This window comes from Bombus huntii, chromosome 15, assembly GCF_024542735.1.
Source record: "Bombus huntii isolate Logan2020A chromosome 15, iyBomHunt1.1, whole genome shotgun sequence".
Lineage (NCBI taxonomy): Eukaryota > Metazoa > Arthropoda > Insecta > Hymenoptera > Apidae > Bombus > Bombus huntii.
This window is the reverse complement of record NC_066252.1, coordinates 8,314,410-8,336,639: the sequence shown is the minus strand read 5'-3', so window position 1 is coordinate 8,336,639 and position 22,230 is coordinate 8,314,410. Positions and strand designations below refer to the sequence as shown.

General features: G+C 33.6%; 1 protein-coding gene and 1 long non-coding RNA gene across 9 annotated transcripts in view; one reads left to right on the top strand and one right to left on the bottom strand.

Annotated features, from left to right (window-relative positions):
* The window catches only part of LOC126874027 (spectrin beta chain, non-erythrocytic 5), a 57,581-nt gene that overhangs the window by 10,851 nt on the left and 24,500 nt on the right, over positions 1-22,230 (top strand). For 3 of the 8 annotated variants that reach the window (XM_050635573.1, XM_050635577.1, XM_050635574.1), the window contains exons 2-3: positions 10,357-10,607; positions 11,038-11,205. In XM_050635573.1, the coding sequence (XP_050491530.1) occupies positions 10,488-10,607; positions 11,038-11,205 (288 nt within the window). In that variant the 5' untranslated portion in view covers positions 10,357-10,487. Of the gene's footprint in view, positions 1-1,932; positions 2,055-4,988; positions 5,329-9,565; positions 9,712-10,356; positions 10,608-11,037; positions 11,206-22,230 lie in introns of those variants that run through there. The other 5 variants (XM_050635570.1, XM_050635569.1, XM_050635576.1 and 2 more) reach the window with 4 other exon arrangements.
* On the bottom strand, positions 5,905-9,437 carry LOC126874080 (uncharacterized). The gene is made up of 2 exons (XR_007692660.1): positions 6,227-9,437; positions 5,905-6,143 (listed from the first exon to the last, which is right to left on the bottom strand). It is a non-coding gene; the product is annotated as an uncharacterized LOC126874080 (long non-coding RNA).

Genomic DNA, 22,230 nt, shown 5'->3' with positions numbered 1-22,230 from the left:
GAATTTTCAAATTTTAACTACTGACATTTTCAAACTAAAAAATTGTTAAATTTCCAAATATTTGAATTTGCAAATTTTTGATTATCCGAATTTTGGAATCCAAATTTTGAGATTCTCGAGTTTCTACATATTCAAATGTTGGAATTTTCAAATTTTCAAATATTGAAATTTTAGAATTTTCAGATCCCTGAATAATCAAATATTTGGCTACTTAAATTTTCTAATTTTTGGATTCCCAAGGATTTTCAAAATTGTGTACGGTGAACGTATTACAATTGGCGATGATTCAAGCAAGAGGGACGAATTAAACCGGAAAGAATCTTCCATTGCACTTGGTCAGACATCGTGATGGCATTCCTATTGAGCTTGCGGCGTGTAATGACGCCGTGAAATTGAAATTAAATGTCGGCAACATGTGTAAACTTCTGAGAAACCAGTGATGTCATCTGGATTAACGAACTGCCAAGCGGCTAAATAAATTACAGCTCGTTCGCGATGGAACATTTCGCAATTATGTAAATATTAGCTGCAGTCTTATTGCTTGCTCTAATCTACGCGGAAAATTGTCAGTATTTCGAACGCAAGCTGGGAAATAATTGTATTTTAACTGGCTGAAATAAAAATGATAGGGATAGAACTAATCGTCTTATAATCAAGATTAGTGATCTCGCTAATTAGCCATGATGTAAACGATGAAAATAAGTTCCAGCCACATAATTTCAAAACAGTTATGCAAACTAGAGTAATCAAATTGCATTTTATCCCAACTGTTGGCTTATCAGTAAATATGACTCAGTTGTAGTAACATATAACGAGATTGGGACCATAAAAGTTATTTCAAGAAGTGATATCATATTTAAATTAAAATCGAATTACGTCAAACAACGCGTTTGTCTCTTACGTGAGCGGAAAGAAACTTACAAAACACTGTCAACATTCAGTTCAAAAAATTATTAACCTATTAGATAAAACATTGAATTTAGTTAGAGATTATGAGATTCTTTTCTTCTGAGAACAGCAATTTTTTAGCAATACTCTGTAGTTTTCGTACGTATTGTGTATTTGGTGTCTTACGTTCATTCACATAGTAACGTCATTGTTCTACTTCCTTTAATGAAGAAACACTTCCGGTAAGGAACTGTTATACGGAACAAGTGAATGAAGGGCTTGCTTATGGTATATCGTAAAGATTATATTACTTCCTGCTCGTTAAATTTTTTCTCTACGGAACTCCGATTCTTTCAGAAGATATTACTGTATAGTAAAAGAAGAATTACATACATATAATTCTTATACTTATACTTAATTTAGCATAGAATATTTGAAAAATTATATTTGTAATCGTATGCCTCCACAAGGAAGAAAAAATGCTGCATTCCTAGCTATTACTAGCTTCATACTGTATTTAAATCCCTGGAAATGACATTGAGTTGGCTATAAACTCCAATAATACTCGTATTACTCATTTTATCACACAACTCTTCAATCTAGCATAAGATAAACATACACTGATTCGATCACCCAGAGATATTATTTGAAACAACTGATTTCAAGTGAAAACAACATATAGATGACACTCATACTACTACGAATAAGTTAACAAAAATTATCCTACAACTTCTCAATCTAACATGATGTAGATATACAATGTCTAGGGACTTTATTTTTCAAAACAACTAACCTCAAATGTGGAAACAACTTACATGTTCTATTCATATCACTACAAATAGGTTAGAAAAAGATTGAATGCTGGAATATTCCATCAGATAACCTACATAACTGATCCTCAACTACTAAATTCACGGTCAAAATGGTAGACGGCTAGCAACAAGTGCCATTGAAAAGTATAGGGTTGCAGGAGCGGATCGTTGTCGTTGGTAATGTCAGTGGGTGGCCAAATATAGACATGTCGTCATATCGTTTGAACTTGGTACAGCTTGCCACATTCTATATTTCGTCTCCTTTGGTTGCGAGCGCGTGTGTAATACAGCAGATGAATATTTGTCTAGGTTTAAGTTATCAGTGTCAATAGTGTGTTGGTATCTGTTTTCGAGGTGAGTCAGGACGAGTTTCGATAATAATACGGTTCAGATTTCACCTGGTCTTCTTTGCCACGGTCTTCCCTGCCCCGTCGTTGCGTACGACGCATTTCCGGGGCAATTTCGTACTTCCTGGCAACGATCGACCATCTTCCAAGTTCGTCGAACGCTTCATCTTCGATGATCTATCTCTTTAGTCGTTAAATTGGGAAATTTGTATAAATAAAAATATCAAAGGAAGCTTGAAAGGTTATGTCAATAATTCAAAGTTTAATTACTTATTTAAAAAGCCCTTTTAAAAGTTTTCGATTATTCTTGGTCTAGATAGTCTATGTTTCCTTAACTGACAAATAGACAAGATCGGTACAATGTAAAAATTATAAGAATGAATGAATTATTGCGTATGAAGAAGTACAAATAATCCTCGTAATATAAAAAATATGTAACCGATTATCTTTTTCAGTTTTGAGATAAAAAATTGCTTTTTGATACATCTTATATCTGGAACCAATGTCGAAAAATCAGTGATTCTTATCTATAGACGTTGCTGCAAATCATTGAGGTGTTTCTGTAGCTGTGTCGAGGTGCATGTAGCGTGCTTCCGGGCGAATCTCGAACTTCCTATTTGCTGTCCGAATAAACGAGCTTATACGCTGGCTATTTCAGTCGAAACTGAACGATGAAATCTAAAGCAAATGAAAATTGACGTTGTAAACATCAAGAAGGAAGTAATTAAGCTCCTAGATCAATCTAGTAGCTTTTTATAGATTTCCTTCTAGAATTTGTAAGTACAATTAATCCTGGCGATGTATGGGAAATTAGTGGGTGGTTCATCTTGGATTTCGTTTTACTTTCTATTACGCCTCGTGTGGAAGGTTAATCGAAAGTAAATGGAAACTAAGCGAATAAATGATTCCATGAAATAATATACTATAAGTATCATATGTACTAGCATCGGGCGTAACGTTCACGTCACGAAATAACGAAATATGATTTTTCTTATGTTTATGGAAAAATTCAATACGATTGAATATTTGAAACATAAAAAGATAGAATCAATGAATAATTAATGAAATTCAAGATTGGATGAATAAATGGCGCGCGCCAGTAAATAGTTAACGGCCATATGGCGCTAGTGTCGCGTCATCAGTCTTCATAGTATCAACGAAGTTGCAAATATTTTTGTATGCCTGTGTATTTCTTTTTTTCTCTATCAAATATGTTGAGTATCGGCGTTATCAAAAAAAGAAAGGCGTAGTAGTGACATGGATTTATAAGTCATAACGTCATCGTCACTTCTATCAGATAATCGCCAGAACAAGTCACACAAGGCAAGGCGTTTGCCATGTAATAATGATATTGGATGTTTGAAAAGTTATTTTATGAAATGACTTATTTCAACGTACGAATTTTACTTCATACAAGTTATATTTTATATTATTTATTTCATAGAATGAATGTTGAAAATACTATTAAATGTCGATAGCCGTAAAGTATGTATTATATATTGATTGGACTCGACAAAAGTTGAGGATATCTATAAATGTTGACTTACTAGTAATACGTGTGGACAAATGTTTAAAAGCTGATGATGTTGAAAGATGTTAACAGGCCTAAATGTTGACCAACGTTAAAGCTGTTGACAGATATCGAAGACGTAAATGTATGTTGACATTGTTGGTAGACGTTGACAGATTCCCTAATAATATTAAAAATTTAACAAGTAAAAGTACCAAATTCATGATAATATTTCAAAGTCACTGCTATTTCACACGATTGAAACTGGACAATCAAACAATTCGTTCTGTTCAGTGTATTTATCTAGTTTTAGAAACGATCTCTCATTTCTTGTCACAGTGAAGAACATTTCAATAATTCTTTATGTTTGAAGACGTTACATCACTAGATGACGATATGCTAATGCCATAAAAATTCATTATCGTACGTGTTTCTACCTCGTGACATCAGACCTTCGACTAGACTTAAATGGCTGTACAGCAAGCATTAAGTTTAATTTGGCAGATGTTTGCTCTATAAAAGCTACACATTTTTTAAACAATTTTGTAACTCGTTTTCGATCGAATCATACTTTTCTATCGCACAGAGAATAACCATTTGTTTAAATTTGGGGGAAAATTAAAATCTTAAATCATTTTTAAACTATTAAAAATTTGTTTCGCGGCCGAAACCAAAGAGTAACTCACACACGAAAGTTTGAATTAAAAAGTTATGAATTACAGCCGCTAATACTTTCTTAAAAAATTATCGTCTCTTCTATCACGGTCATACAACGTACGTTTAATTTATGTAAATTCATTCTAACGTACACATTACATAGCCCGCGTCCCTATGAAAACGTCACGGTTCGTGCTCCACTGCATAATTGCATCGCAGTTTATGTACAAACGATCATCTAATCAACTTGAAAACGATGCATGCTTAATCATGCTACGAGCAAATTATGATTTATTTGAATTTGTAAACATATTTTATTCATATTTTATTATTGTATTGCTCTATTATTATCGACATTATTTCTAGTTTACTTGCTATTTTAATCTTATTTTCTACGGAAGTTACTATAATGATACAATTTTTCTGTCCTCGTGCGTTTTTCTTTCTTTCGTCTTTTTTTAAAATGAGATTGCCTATTTCACCCATCATTACCATTCAATCAGCCGAATTCTAAATTACCTTTACTTAACAATTTCCAAATTTAAAAAAGGTGCTATTATTATTAACATAAACTTTAATTTTATATGTAAATTTACATATACCCGATTACAATCAATAACTTAATTGCTACGCCATTGGTAGGTACATTCCCGCTCGGAAGAACATATGTACGTATAATATCTGGCCACTTGCTTTTGACAGATAATATATCACGAAACTTTACAATTGCGAAACAAGTAACGATAAAAATTTACGTATTGTTATTGGCAGTCGGTCATGTCGCATACATTCGTGAAAAAGAATTGTGCTCTATACTCATATACTTATTGTTAACGTTATTATATAAAAGAACGGACACAAAATGTTCGCGATACGCGATAAGAGTCCTGGCAGTTAAAGTGGTCTTGAGTTAACAGCTGAATCAGTTCGGTGTCGCCATTCGTAGACGTCCAATCGTTCTTCGTTCGTCGTCTCCTCGTTTCGATATCGAGTCGTGATTTTCGTCAATTTTTCATGATATTGACTTTGGTGAAAGAAGTCATGAAAGCAGACCAGTGGATCAACGGCCATTGAAAAATGAAAGGGACAACCGTGTCAGGCAATTATTATCATGGTACGTTGAATTTAGCCAGTTGTAATTTAATTTGCGAATCAATAGATCGTAAAACGTGGATAAAGGATCGCATTTGAGTTTCTAACGAAGTTTTTGATTAGAGGCCATTGAATAGGATTAGGCGTTGATAGGTTAAGATCTCTGTATCTTTTTATCGAAAGGGATTATGGGTGTGGTAGTCTTTTCATGGTAGAAGAGCGATTTGGAAACTGCCGTATCTACGCAAGTTTATCTTAACAGATAGATTATCTATCGAAATCCTGCCGCGCATTCCATGTAATTAGAGCTCCATGAGTGTCGTTTACTATTTAGCTGTTCGTCGGCTAAGCTCGTACGATTTAATCGATCCGTGTTTTCTATCGGGATTTACTGTCTTTTTGTGTTTAAACAACTTTTAAGCTTATTTTTAAATAGAGAAGTTTGATTTTTTTGATATAATTTGAGGGTATTTATAGGGTTTAATAATTGATCTGGTTATAGTTTGAATTAGAGATGAATCATGCTGGAAAAGGTTAAATATTTTTAAAATTATAATTAGAAATTAAAAGTTTTTTTTTAAAAAGTAGCCTTAAAGTATTCAAATGTACCAGTTACATTCTATTTCAACTCTAAATACATACATTTGTTGTGTACAATTCTATTACAGTGAAATCCATCATGGCTGCTTTTTAACCTTACATTACGGAACACATAAAATTCTATAGTCTATCTCTAGATTCTATACAAACTACTTTAAGTTCTTCCATAGTCATTCTAGTTTAGTCTCTCATCGTTACTGAAGTTCTTATTGTATAAGTACTGAACAATCTAATTTCCTAGAAAAATCATAACATCATGCATTATACGTATTTTAGTTCGGACAAGTTCAGAAGTAAGGTTTGCTGAAAACTACACGAACGTGTGCAAGTAGTTGTGTTTGCAGACGTTACGCTCGAAGAATCCGCAAGCGTATACACGCGCGTGCGTTACAATCGCGTTACATGGTTTCCAACGGCTTAGAACAGCGACGAACAGCTTCAGACAGAGACAGAGTTTAAGCATTTTAATCAAATCTACGATGTTACCTGCTTGTCATTGCCCTCTCGGTTTGCACGTAGCCATCTATTGGCACGCTTTTCAGTGCGAACGCGAGCTAACCACTGAGGTTGCCGTTTCTCCTCATTGGCGTATATAATTCGCATTTTTCTTCTCTTGAATATCTACACCTTTTGTTGTTTTCTCTTGTTGTTTAGAATAGTAAAAAGTTCCTTACAATTAGGTTCTTGCGGGAAAAATACTTTTTCAAAACAAACATAGATATTATTTAAGTTTAAATTAGTAGATACTTTAGGTTAAGTTTCAACGAAAGAAAGCAAGTTAAACTTGATTTACATTTAAACAAAAAGTTCGTCTTTACTAGATTTTTTTGAAGGAAGAATATCTTTCATATCGATATCGACGTTGTTCAACTATAATTAAGTAGAGATTTTATTTAGAGAGAGAGATAAAAAGTTTCTTTAACTATATATCCTGTGAAACAAAAATATTTTTCAATGATAACATTGATGTTAATTAATTTCATAGATATTTTAGGTTAGGTTGCAAGTGTTGCAAAGTAGATTAAATTTGGTTTACATTTCAAGGATTATGTGTATGCTTGTTTAACAGGATGTATGGAAGTTAAGAGGTTAAATTTTACTAGTGACTCATACTGGTGAAGTTATGATGAATATATACTGTATATCATATGATAAACATAATGTGTATCATTTATATTTTATATTGCCCTTGCTATCTTTAAAACAATATATTCCGATGATGTATCGTGTAAATATCGTTTTCCCAATATTTAACTTTAAACTTCTCGATTGTCGTTATCTAAAAGGAGTGCAAGAATTCTCAGGTGCGACATGTCTACAAACAACATATCTTCACCGACGAATTCGTGTTAATTAGCGGAGTCGTTTTGCAATGAAAACTAACTTCTTTTGTCAGACATCAATTCCAAGATAGCATTGCATTAACATAATGAACACTCTTATCGAATATGTTTTTCAACGACAACACGCGTTGTGTATGTAGACATTAACGATCACAGCACGAACGTATTTAGTTATGAGCTCAATTAATTGTAATGCCTCCAGTCACTGTTTAGATACATAGCGTCAATAATGAAGGATATAAATACTATTCAAATAAGCGTCGTTCGGTGAACTAATCGGAATAAATTGTTCGTGGTAACGATTTGTCATCCTTTTGCAATTCTTATTTCCCTCAATCGTTTAGATAGAAAAATTTATTTAATGAATTAATAAAATTAGAATTTTGTTCGTATAAGTTGTCGGTTGAATAATTTGTGTTTTCGAATTGGAGATAATTTTAAATTAGAGTATTATCGATAATAAGCTGTAGTGGAAGTTTATATAATTTTTAGATGATAATTGTAAAGCCCAAATAAATATGTATCTAGAACAGAAGATCAGTATACTTATTAATTGAAGTAGCACATAGAGTAATAAATGGAAGTTTTAGTAGCCGGAGAACTACGTCTTTAAATTGGATTCCGTCGTTTTATTATCCATAAATTTCCATTGCTTTATCTCTAACTCACTTAAAAAGAATGTTTTTACGTACCTTACTTTAGTGTTAAAAATATACTACAGAAAGATTAGAAAAAATATTTAAAAAGTTCGTTAAAAAAGTGTTTGAACAATCTTATTAAATATCAAAATATAGCTGTATAAGCTCGTAACAATATTAAGGGTTACATTAAAATTATATAAAATTCATTCGACATAAAATTACACGAAGTAAAAGGAGAATTGTGCCACAGTGTGCTCGACTATTTCAATCACGAGCTATCGCCAGGTTCCGATAAGGTATCTTCCCTGAGAGTGAAAGAATCATTTCCATCGTCGTAGAAATAGAAAATTATCCATTGTTAATGAAAGTCATCAGGGTTATTTTATTGAGTTCTTCTGTGTAATAATGCTTTTTGTCGTCTTGGAAAAAATATAAAATACTTAAAAAGATTAATCTCTTAAACGATAATTCTGCGATACGAGTTGATTATTGGATATACATCAATACGATAAAACACACTGTTGGAGTTTGAACACCTTAAACTCTAATAAGTATAATTCGTGTGTTTTAAAAAACTTTCGTTTTATCCATCCTCTTTGGCGAGTTACGAGTTTATTATTCGCCCCATTTCGTACCATTCAGACAACTATCGTCAGTTTTTTAATGTACTTACTGATTACATTGGCAAGTTAACAGTATCTGTTTTTGAAAATGTACGGATCTTTTGCTAACTTATAGTTCTATCTCTCTTTAATAATCTGTAACACATGCACATACATATGAGAAATAAAGAGAAAAGTACAAATGATATAACGAGCAGTGTAGAGAAAAATGCTTAAGGGTAAAGAATAACGAAGATAAAAAATGTAAATATGACGAAATTAAAGGAGAATTCTAGAACTCTTCTTATACCTGTTTTTAGAAAAAATCCTTGAACTATATCATCTATTTTTGGATTATCTTGTATAACATATTTACTAAGGTAATTTTGCTACTAAATTTTTACGATGTTTTATTGTGTGATGATCCTTTTTCTTTGATAAATTATCGTATGAATCGTTATCGAGGATTATATGATACGTAATTGTCTAAAGAGATCAAGAGATCAAAAGATCAAAAGATCAAAAGATCATAAAACTACTAAAGAATTTAAAAACTTGAAATAATCCTTGCGTCTTGCGATCATGTTTTCGTATAAATTAACGATCGAAATAAAGAATTCCACCCAACTTTATCGAAAAGTATAAAAACGAATTTGTGATCCCTAAAACAAGTGTTGACACCTATTCAACATAAATTTCCGATTTTATTTAGCATATAATATTTTTTTAATCAAACTAAACTCAAACATCTTTGAAAATCTTGTCAGAATCGTTAATTAAAAGTCATGATTGATTTTACGCTCAATTTTCTGGTTTAAATCTTACCCTTGCAAAAGAAATCTTGTTCACTGACTTTCATGAATTAAACTACCGGTAAAATTAATGCGTCGTTCACGGACAATGGCGGACGAGCGTGGTTACTAGGGGAAAAAAGGGGGCAGCATTGTGGCGAAACGTGTGCAAGGTAAATAAAGAGTAAGCGCGAACGACGTTTACCTGAGAGAACCGTTTTGTTTTTTACCAGTGTTCGTGACTCGACGAGATTATTGTCCCCGGTTTATCGTTGCTATCGTCGGCATGTGTCATAAATTTTTTCTCGCCTTATAAGGACCGAACAACAACCGAATAAATGTGTACGCGAACTTGAATTGCTTATTTAGTGTGTATATGGAAAACTGGGATTTAATAGGGCTCTGCTTCCTTTCTACTGTGCAATGAGGTGAAGGAAGGGAACTCGTTGTTCTTCTTGATTCTTAATTCTAGAGTTAGTGCGAAGTTAAGCATCTGGAACGCAAATATTTTATGTGTAACATTTGAATTAAAAAAATAATTTCCTATTTTTAAGTTAAATATTATTGTAATGCGTGATATTAAAAATTGAAATTCTCATTTACTTATGAAAGAAATAGTATCGTACTTTCTTGTGCACTGAGAATTATAGCGTAATATAAGCGAAATTATGAGAACTTGAATTTAGTCACATATTTCAATTCTTGATAGAACCATTCTATCGAGTATTATACAAGTTCCATAACTAACTAAATTACAACCTCATGTTTGTGAATATTCTATTTCTAGTTTTATGATTTGAAAAATTTAGTGAAATTTGTGTAATAATAAATATATTACTTTTATGACTTACTCTTTACACCGTTATGATTTTCAGTGCTCTACTTATAGGAAAGCTTTATATTTTACCAATATTACAACTAAAATAGAACTGTTTAGAAATTCTCCTAGCATTCCTACGAAACATCGCATTTGAAAGAAAACAGAAATTTCCATTTCCGTTAGTAGTGTTTCCTTTCCAAATAAGGTGCTGTGTTCAAAGCGTGTCTAATTTTGGTGAAATGTTTGGTTTCAGGGGCGCAGTATGTGCCCGGTGTTGGGCTTGGCGCCGCACCCCAAACAAGGAGTTACATCTTCGACTACACGCCAAACTATCCACCGTCCAGAGTCGACAAATTCAGGGGTGGTACTGATATACAGAAGAGAATGACTCAGAGGGAAGATACACTGAGGTTTGAGCAGGGCCGTATTAAGGCCCTGCAGGAGGAACGTCTGCATATACAGAAGAAGACATTCACCAAATGGATCAACTCGTTTCTGTTGAAGGTACATTTTGCTTTTTATACAACTTCCGATATTATAAAAGAGACAGTAATTCTTAAGAGAGTATATCTTTTAATTTTTCGAATACGTTGTCTTTCTACCGCCTGGAAAAAATTGTAAATAATTTTTTAAAAATTATGAAAAGTAATTAAAAATAATTAAAATAATTAAAATTAAAATATAACAATACTAAAGATATTTGTAAAAATGGCCTACTTTTCTGTGAATACAACGTTTCTCAATTGCTTGTAAAAGACATTAAAATAATTTGAAAAAAAATGGTAAAAAAGTAATTAGAAAATGTAGATGATACGATATTTATACAAATACCTAAGATATTTATAAGAATGACACACGTCATATTAGAGTCGCTAGAATATCTATATAGGAAGGAATCCGGAGACTTGTTGAATCGATTACTTTCACTTCGCAGGCACGTATGGAAGTGGAGGATTTATTCACGGATCTAGCGGACGGCAAGAAATTACTAAAACTGCTAGAGATCATCTCCGGTGAACGATTGGCTAAACCTAACAATGGTCGTATGCGGGTGCACAAAATCGAGAACGTGAACAAATCTCTGGCGTTTCTTCATACAAAGGTAGAATTAATTAATCGTTTTCCCACATATTATTCAAATGAACTTCATCTTTCTATGGATTTCAAAGGTGTATTTCAAATACATATACGTTTTGTTTCTATTCCACAAATAGTCACATGAGAATTTAATAAATATTATATCTAGGGAAATCTATGATTCTAGGGATACCTATGATTCTAGGGATACCTATGATTCTAGGGATCCCTATATATTTCTAATTTCAGGAAATGATTCTAGAAGAATTTAGGTAAATCTAAAAAATAGTATCTAGGGAAACTCGAAATACAAAGTTTCATATTTTCTAGAAGAATATAAAATTATACTTTAAAATTAACGTTATAGAACCGAGCGTTTTCATTGACAGTCATCACTACTAATCTTTGATAGCTTTTGCATCAACCTTTCAATATTTGCAACGGTTATATTTATACTAAAAGTTTACAGTTCCTGGCATAATCAAGCAAAAACGACTTGACAGTTAATTTTTCTTGAAATCTTCTTCTTAATCTTAAGATATCTTCATAAATGAACAAATTATCATATTCGACATCTTCCTAGGTAAGATTAGAAAATTTCTCCCGGAGGTATAGATTCTAGTAGCTTTGTTCACTACATCGATGTATCTAATTGTTCGTTAGAGAGGACGTAGGAAATAATTCTCACGCTTTCACGATTGTCTTCTCTATTTCGCGACAGCGTTACATTCGATTATGAGATTATGTAAGGGGCGGCGCTGTTACGTAAGTGAAAATTGAAATTTTCTACCGGCGAGGCTTTTCCTCGCCGTGAACATTAATAAATGGCTATATGTATTATCTGGCATCCGACTCGTGTTTGCTCGATCGTTTCGTTACACTCGAGCTATCAGCCGTTTTATTCAAGTAACTGACTAATTACGGTTAAGTGTAAATGATGCCAGACATGAAAATTAAAAGTGATTTAGTTTCGCGAATTTTAAGAGCGCTACAAAATCAGAAGAATGAACACGTGAAACCGTAAGAGAAAAGATGAGATAAGCGACGCGTGGCTGCTACTTCCGGTAATGGGAGACTCTGATCGTGATCATCTTTCTTGGGCAAAATCATAAATGCTATGCACACGTGTAGCGTTCGATGTCTCTAGAGAAGTGAAGAACGTAAAATATAGGATTTTAGTTTATAATATAAAGTATAAAAACCTTCGAGTTTCTTCCTTCGAAAGAATAATTTGAGATCTTGGGAATATAGAAATTTGTACCTGTTGGAAAAATCCAACATCTTTGAAGATCGAAGATTAAGAACTAGAAAACTTCGAAGTATAATATGATTTTAGGTTTCCTTAATAAATAAGATTTCCTTGAGCAGTGTAAGATCTAGGGAAATTTACAACCTAGGGCTTTGAATCTTTAAAAGTAGCACGGAGATCACGAAAGTGTAGAATATTCTATGTATAATTCTGGAGAGACAAAACAATTTGCAACGGTTTCCTTTGGTTTACCAAGTCATACGACAAGAATAAATTATAAAAGTCACAATACTTAGAAGCAACGTCTTTCAGACGCATCTTGCGCCCACGATCCCGTAACTACATTACGTCGCGCCATATGCAGCATACATAAAACTATTATGTCATAAGCTACGAAGCATAGAGGCCATTCGCGAGGACTTTGCACTTGTAGGGCTTCGTCGCAAGTTCCGCGTTCACGTAGGATGTCTTTTCAAACTTCTATGGCGTATGGTCTATCGACTATGAGAAGTACACCCAAACACTATACATTATACATGACTAACATTATTATGCAATTTCGATGATAAGAATAATAATTAATTACCATGTTAAAATTTTTATGCAATATATTTTGTACTTTTTAAACAGAACTTTTTAGTTAATGGAAATCTGTTATCACTTTATCTCTATGAAAAATATCATAAAAACAACATTAAATATAACATTTTTAAGCGTTCTTTAAATTAATTGTTTTCTCACATACTTCAGGATTAAGGTAATATTATATCTAGGGAATCTAGATTCTCCCTAGGATTCTAGGGATCCCTATAGTCCAAATGTAAGAAGAAAATTTAAGAAAGATTGTCATTCTCTATCGTCATCTATAAGAGGTAACAGTTATTATTTTTTAATACTCATAATTTTTCTAGTCATTAATGGAAACGTAATCTAATTTGCTGGCAATATTACATTTAGATTGAAATGAAATTCAATCAGAAATGGTTTCTTATAAAAGCAGAGAATCGATTGGAAGAAAAGAAAATCCGCATTTCCGCATACATTGCACGTGTCAGTTTTGCCAAATGCGGAACTTTCGTCAAATACTTTCGCGATTTGCAGGTTTGAAATTCGTCGCGTTAGCCGATTTTCCCTCGCTTTCTAAACCGGATGAAAAATCGTTGGGACGTTTATGGAATGTGTTTGCATTAGCCGAGGATCACCTTCCAGAAATAGCCGTGTCCTTTCCAATGATCCTGGTGGGAGATATCGCCCGTCATCACTCGGTGAACCAAGCGACTATATATACAGACTATGGTGATTGATTCGCGTACCAAATTCGATTGGGTGTGGTTGTCCCCAGATTTCGACATTTGTCATTCCCCTGCACATATCGTTTCAAATTATCATTCGCGACTTGTTACTCGAATATGTCATTGTTGAACCAATCGTGATCGTTTATCGAGTACACTTTAGGGCGTCTGATTGATAAGTTGACACATTATAGCTATTTTTTACGAGATGAAAATATTGTATATTAAATCTAGAAGGAGAAATAGGAAACACTAGTGGTTTTTTAGTTCCTTGGAGAAATGTTAGGGACATTTTTAAATTAAAATTAATTTAAACTAGTGATTACAGATTTTCAGTTTTGGTGTTTGGGTTTATTAATAAATAATAATTAGGTATAGATTAATAAATTTGTAATTAGCTTAGTTAAATAGAATTATGGTAAGCGGTTTAACTGGATAAGATTATTATACATCAAAGGAGAAGTTGGATTCAGCAAAGAAGAATATTTCTGTTAGGGAACGCATCTTCTTTCAAAGAAATGGCTTTTTTGTGATATTTAAAAAATAATTGCCCAGAATCAGAAGGAATTTAAAAAATATGAAAAATTGTACTAATTAGGAAAAATTCTTAATCCTCCGAAAGAAGAAATATCATAAAAGAAAAATTTAATTTGAATCGTTAATCCAGAAATGTTGATAATCTCTTTTGTTCTTATTATCAAATGACGAATCTATCAAGCGGGTAATTCGCGGATGGAAAGTTATTCGTAGAAAGGACATGTTTCGCGCGTGTTTATTACCGCTCATGTTACGCGATTCGCGGCAACCTCGTTACGTAAAGCATCTTGCTAATCGCGTATAAAAAGTGTAAAATATGCGGACGTGATCTTAGGCGAGCATTAAATTTATGTACCTGTTCGTAATCAACGTTGGAGCTTTCGGTTTACATGCTGTACATTGCTGCATAGAATACATCTACCTTATGGTTAAATTCTCTTATTTTCCATACTGTTGCTTTGTTCCTTAAAAGCTCTGTATTATCGTAGCTCCAGTAATAGTATTGTGATAAGATAAGCGAATAGAAATATATATGAAAATTGTTTGTAACTCTTTATCTAATAATAAATATTTCCACAAATATATAATTCCTGCAACAGCATATCACCTACGTAAATCTGTAAGATTCTCCTTTGGAATACAAAGTACAAGCGTTATTTATTGCTAATTCATGAACACGTCGCGATTATTATTTTTAACTATGATGAATTTGTTTTGACTACTATAGTTTTCGAATTCTTGGATTTTAACATCTTGCTCAATAAGCCAGAGGAGCGTCATTCTTTTCTTTTTTCTTTTTTTTTGAATGATGATTTTTATATGCTTCTCTTAAACTCGAACAATTTTTTAAAGATACAAAAATGAAATAAAAATTCAAGAGCCTTTCAACGATATGTAGTTTGTACCGAATAGTTGAGGAAAACTCAGAGGAAATATAGAAGCTGAACAATGTAGAAGAGTCATACTGTGAAAACACATTTTCATTGTATCGTAGAAAGAGAAACAAAGACACGGAATTTGGAACTTCGAAAGAATGCAAATGATGATAAGGAGGATGTAGAGAACATTATGCTGCAGGATTACAGGATAGTGTTCGTGGAGCATTCTGTAACTATGTATCCAAGGCTCTGACAAGATAACTGCGTCTAAAACGTGGATGGCTCTCGCTCTAGGGGCTGTTCCCATGACCGAAAGAATCGGAGCCGACAGTAATTAGGGAGGTAGCCTCGGGCCATTCGGAGAAACCATAGTCCCCTTGCAGCTTGAAATAACCATACGTACAAGGGTAATATTTCTCAATGTCTAATCTCAAGGATAAGGGAGGAGTAACGTAGGTACGGTCTGAGAAAAAGGAGGAATTTTAGGATTTTTAGTGCTAATAATTTTTCTTTTAAAATGGTTGTAAAATCTATTATGCAACGCGTTACAGATAGATTACTTAGGCTGAGTTTACAATGCTGGAATATTGATTTAGTGGATTATTGGAATATCGAGATATCAGAGTGTTGGATTCTTTAGGTTTTTGGGATACTTGAGGTTCTGTTTTTTTATTTATTTGCAAGTAGTCTATCATCAATTATCATTGAGAATTATAAGTAAATTATTCTGATGTGGTACTATAACGTGAATAATAAATGATTATCGTATGTTTGGTTCTAGCTGAAATACTTGAGGTTCTGACTTGAATTTTGAATTATTAAGGCATTCGAGTATTAGAATATTGTAATGTTAGAGTACCAAAGCCTTTTCGTCTAGGAGTATTAAGTATTTGAAGCACTAGAATGTATTTTGGAATATTCAAGCATTGGTATTTTAGAGATATTACGCTTGCATGCTCGTCGTTGATAGACGTATGAGGCGTAATTATATTGTTGAAAAACGTAAGCCAATTCTAGACGTTTCTCTTTTAATTAGTCTTTATCTGCAGTTTAATATTCAGTTAGGAATACAGTAGGAACTTCATTTGTTGGTAATTTTAATTAATGAGCGATTAACAGAACTTTTGTTGGTTGAATTCTCTTATCTAATAAATGCGAGCTCCTATTATGTAAACGAAAAATAATTGGTAGCGAGGAGAATCGACGAGCTCCTCGAGTTCGGATAAATGGAGCGTTGGTGTAATTTTTGTTTGCGCTTCGTCTCGTATCTTCTCCAATTAGGAGTTTACTACGAGCATTAGTTAATTACGAATCAATAACACGTACGAAAAGTGATTTCATTTTGATCGATGTTCAGTTGGTTTTTGTTGGCTTACTCAAATTACTCGAAGGTGAGTCTGTATCTTGATTGCAACAGACCCTTTAAATTAGAGAGTTAAGGATTGATTCGAGATCCGAATAGAAGGATCTCGCGACGGATAAACGAAAGGGATCGAAATCGAAGGGTACAATTAAAGACAGAGAGAGGAGGAGATCTCTGGAAGGAGGACAGAACTGGAGGCAGGATCAAAGGAGCGAAACAGGGAGACACGGAGAGAAAGAGAGAAGTAAGGGTCAGCGACCGAGGCGAAACTTGCTAGACCGTGAGTCCCGCAGATGTGAAATGAAACCAGACGGCACATACGTTGCTCGTGTGCTGATCATTTCGCGTTAGACGCTGTTCCGCCACGAAGAACCGCTCTTACGAGCCTGTCCACACATTCAGCCGACGCTTCTGGCTGTCTGTGGACACTCAATGACACTTCTTCCCTGATGTTTCACTCACAGAAAGTGTAATTCGATGATGTCGATCAGGAATAGCGTTTTAACCACAGATAGATCGAGATGTGATTTTTAGATTTTGGAATATTCGCGAAACTCAAACCCAAGCTTTGTGTTTCGGAACTCTTGAAACTGGGAACTCGTGAGATTCGAAATGATTATTTTTGTTTTAGTTTTTTTTTTTTTTTAATGAGAAATGTCCATCTTGTCAGGAGGTAAAAATATCTTTTCAGAAAATTAAATTATTTTCTTTCAATATGAATGATTAGGATCGGTGAAATCGTACCAATTTAAATCAGCCTAAAGATTATGCAGCAACTGGATTGGATTGGTATTGGTCGAATAAAAATAAATTCATATCGTAATCGTAAGCTATTTAAATAAATTATTATTTTCCTGGCGCCCGAGACTTTCGAATCTAAAAACAAGCAAACATATAAAACATGGATATTTTATAGATTTTTCCACATATCTTTTCTATAAATGCGTAAGTACATAAACATCTAATTGATTCATCGAATCAGAATCACAAGTCTGGAAACATACGAATGTACGGTAGAAATCTTAACTGAATCACCCTGTACAATTAAGTTCCTAACCTTACTTCATATTGTAACATAGCCTATTCATAATTTCGCATTAGTTGCGCCATCTTGCAAAAGAACTACCAAGATTCACACGTGTTACATCATTTAACCAACAAGAAACCGATGAGTGGAGGAATTTATTTATATTTTTCCATGTACGCGTGATTAAAAGCGGACTCATTGAAAGGACCGAGTAAAAAGTTTCGGTGAAAGTGCAGCCAGGGGAACGTGTGACTTGCATTTCTTACCAATTATCGTGAAAGGAGCAAGGAATCAGAGTGACTTGTCGCAGATTATACAAAGTGTTAAAAAGAGACCATCCATTATTTATGTAGTACATAGGATACACGGTACTGAGTAAAGAAACCTTAGTACATATAGGTCGGAAGCTCAACCATTTCTGACGTATAAATATTTTTATATATTAGTATCATGATTGTTTCGCTACTTATTGAGTTCTCGATATTTACAGAAGCTGTTCTACACGTCCTCCTTCCATTTCCATGCACGCTTGGCATCTTTATCTTACAAAGTCGCGATTTCTCTTGAAAATTCCAGATCTCTGACGAATTATTCAACAAGCATGCTAGATTCGGTTACGTAATTCTTCGGTCACTTATCAGCGAAGAATGCACTTTGCTTTTCAAATAGTTACGTCCATAATAAAAGGTCCAATGAAGGATATTGAAAACGTGGTTCATAAACACTGAGGTAAACGTCGTATGCGGCACGTAGAAGCCAGTAAGTCAATCATGATGCAAACATAAAAAGATGTATATATCTCGAAAACAGTCGAGCTTTTGACCTGTGTTTACTAACAATCTTTTTAGCTCAGTATGGCGTGTCTTATGTACTGTACAAATGTTGAATGTTTTTTTTTTTTGTACACCTTGTATATTTAACAGCGTAAAGATATGGAATAACCGTGTGATGAACCTTGTTTTGAGACCACGATAGACGTAGGAATTCGGTAAACAATTAATTGGAACGATCTGGTGTTATCAGTTATTAGCTGATTTAATGCTGCGGCAGTAATTGGAACAGGCACATAGTGCGAAGATCAAGAGAATTTTTGCGATTACTTCTGAATGTGTTAAAATACAGTTAATAAACAGAATATCGGATTTTGCGGCATTGAAAAGAGTTGTTCATCAACTTGAATTGCATTTTGTAAAAATCACAATCTGCTGTGACATTATGTTACAAAGGATAATCGGCTTTTATCTTTTTGAGGATTTTTATTCGTTACTCCGTTACACATTCGCCTATTCTCTAAAGTTCTCGTTGTCAGGTTCAGATAACGCTAAAAATTGAGTGGTGATCTTGGAAATTCGTCCAAATTTCTTTTTCGTTAGTAAGATTAGTAATTCTATATATCAAGAGAAATACAACAGTTTATGGTTGGATAAATAAATTCATATTTCGCAAACTTAATAATGAACGCTGACAAGGCACAAGTTCGCCGTTGTGTGCTTCAATATTTTCACCGTAAAGAAATAGCCGTCGAGACAACCAGAATCGTTTGTGGTACACGAGGACAACATGGTTACCAGGGAAAAATCATTTGTCATATTTCTATAATAATTGTGAATTTTTAAATTACTTCGCCAGTTAATGTTTTTTCATAGAAATTCAAAATGTAAAGTACATTATTTATGGAATGACATGATACTATTAGTGTGAATATCTTGTCTTTTATATATAATGATGATTTACGATTACGTCAAATGCTGATTTACAGCATGGTCTTGAAAGAAAGATTCGTGCTTTTTAAAGATAAATTAGTGATGTCACCGACAATTGTATAATGAAACGCAGGATTTACGTAGGATGCCTGACTTAATGTCGTCGTGAGTCACGATCGATTTTGTGGTGGAACAATTATCATCGGAACTCGTCCTTTTCCGGTATTCTGTCCTATATCCGGTGCACACTACACTTCTGAAATATTGCACGATTTATTTCCTTTAACAATGGAAATTGACTTGCAAATGTAAGATGTATAATAAAATGTGTTTAAGTGGTCGTTAAAAATTAAGATGGAGGTTAGGTTGATCAACAGTTCGATAAATTGTGGATGGCTTACGGTTCTTCCGTGTGTACGTATTGCCCTATAAACAATCGATATTAATGGCCGACGAGGTTCATAAATATTCGGTTTTTAAGTTAACCATGATTTTATGCCGGTGACCTCGTATGCATTTCCCAAGTTTCTCTTTTTAGCACCCGTCAGAGAAAGCAGTACAGGACGCTTCAAAATTTTGGCCACGCGTGTTCGAATGAAAACTTATATACAAGGTGATACAGAAATGTAGATATTTAGAATTAATTGAAGTGCTCAGATTTTGTATAAATGCTTTGAAATGATAGTTTCTTGAGATGCTTCCAGTTATATAGGACATTCCGAGTATCATACGTGATGTCATGTATATACATAACACGTAAATAGTTAGACTGGTTTGGCTGCTGTTGGAATTAAGTTTAGATTAAATTTGGTTAGAGTTATACAGTCTTTCGAATGTCATGTGTGAAGTGATTTACAAACTGTTTTGGTGTTTCACAGATTATCTTATTTAGCTATAGAAATTTATAGAAAAGCCTGAAACTGAATGTGTGGTCATAGTATGGGCAATCATTCCTATGTTTTCTTGAACAATTTTTTATTTTCTAATGCAAACATTAGATAACCGTTTTTCATTCTTTGGATACTTTCACGTTTGAATTTATATAAAAATTTTAAATATCAAAACTACAGATTCTTATTTATACTCTTGTTAGATAACCTCTGCATTTTGGTTGTCTATATAGGAGATAATTCAATTTTAATTTCTATAGAGCGTTTCATATAGTATACTATAAATTTAAATGGAATGGTCAAAATTAAAGAGACATTGATATAAATGATCGGGATATACAGATTATCTTGGAAATTGATTAGAGAGTACGTATCTATATCAACAATTGTACAGGGTGTTTCAATTAAACGATACAAAGAACCAATAATACATAATATATGAGATCACAAAATATTTATATAAACTGTCACTGTTCTAGAACGACCTGTACGAACTGTACACTCCCATTTCGCCCTCGCTATGGCAGTTTCCCTGTATTTACGATTCTGTCGGAATAGTTGCCTCGTAGAAACGACCAGTGGGCCATCAACATCGCGAAACGGTCGTAAAACCGAAAGGACGCGGCCCCAACCTCCTTCTAACAGATATCCACCTCTTTGCTGATCTTCGCGGTTGGTTCTCGTTGGCCAGCTGTTCAACGCGTTGTTCGATACTGTTTCATATCCCGTTGCAAATGGAATTACGTTTCTTGCACATAACCTCTAAAACACTCCGGCAATTTGAATTTTTTGAACTGTTCTGTAACTTGATAAATTTCAGCTTATTGCAAGGTACATAACGCTAAACGATCTTAAACTATTCTAAAGAGCGTTGTACATTTTTTTTTTCAGTTACTATCTTTCCTTTTTGTTACAATTTTATTTTATGTGCGTGAGATTTATCGAAGGAATAGAACATAGATTAGAAAAAGATTTAATATTGTATAGTTTGTGATTTAATGATAATCTGCAAACTTGTGGTTAACGTGAACAGAGTATTGAATTCTTCAGGAAGAAAGAACTTCATCGTCTTAGGTTTGCCATGATAGCATCGTCTGCAGTTGGTTGCATTGCCATTGGCCAGGAACGAAATATTGCGGAATTGCTGGTCAGAGACTGGAACAGCGTTCCTCGGTCGGTTCATCATTACGAAAGCTGATTTATTTGTTTCGTAGTGATGTATTCTCTGGGTATTGTTGAAGGCTTCTCGATCAACCTTGTGCTCTATAACCGTACAAGGTACTTCTGGTTGAAACATCGCATAACATTCGTGGTTTGCACCTGTGGTTTGTTATTTTTTTATGTTAATTGGAATGTGCAAAAAATGAAGGACAAAAAGATCACTGTAGATAATTGTTGAGTTAATTGTATAAGCGACGCAAAAGGAAGAAATTGTGGAAATTAACTCAATAATTACTTGTGTACTTTATAATTCATATCTCTAACACTCAGTCAGTTAAGTTACCAAAGATTGATAATTAATTTTGCCATACCAATTACTTAAGAAAGATCAAGCGATAAATTAAATCTTTAGAAAATGAAGCCATTTGCATGAAAATAAGCAGACGATATATATCTATATAATATTTTCATGGCAAAAATTGCATCTTTACCGCAAAGAAAGGGGGAAAAGAAGTGAGTTAATTATGTTCCTCGGGAGATAAGTTTCACGTTTAATGGGTTGACGACTCGGAGGAATTGCGAATTTTTCGTATTCACGCGCTGCCTCGTGTAATAAAATCCATTTACTGACGCTTCGATGCTGTGATATAAAAGTGACATGGGTCTTACTACATATTCAAGTATTATAGCGGTATGTGTCGTTAAAATTGATAAGGAAGAAACGCACGTTTCTTGGAACGTATTTTATCAAGCATAATACGAATATCTTTATTTACACGGGATCTCGTATCTTCACGAACGACAACGATTTCTAGGTGAATCTCTGTAAATCTTTTTTAACGAAGTACCTCAATCTTCTCTTCTTACTTCTTCAATTCGCCAAATTATAATTCTAACTTCTTCGAGGTAATTGCTACTACGTAGAAAAAATATAAAAATACTAAATAATA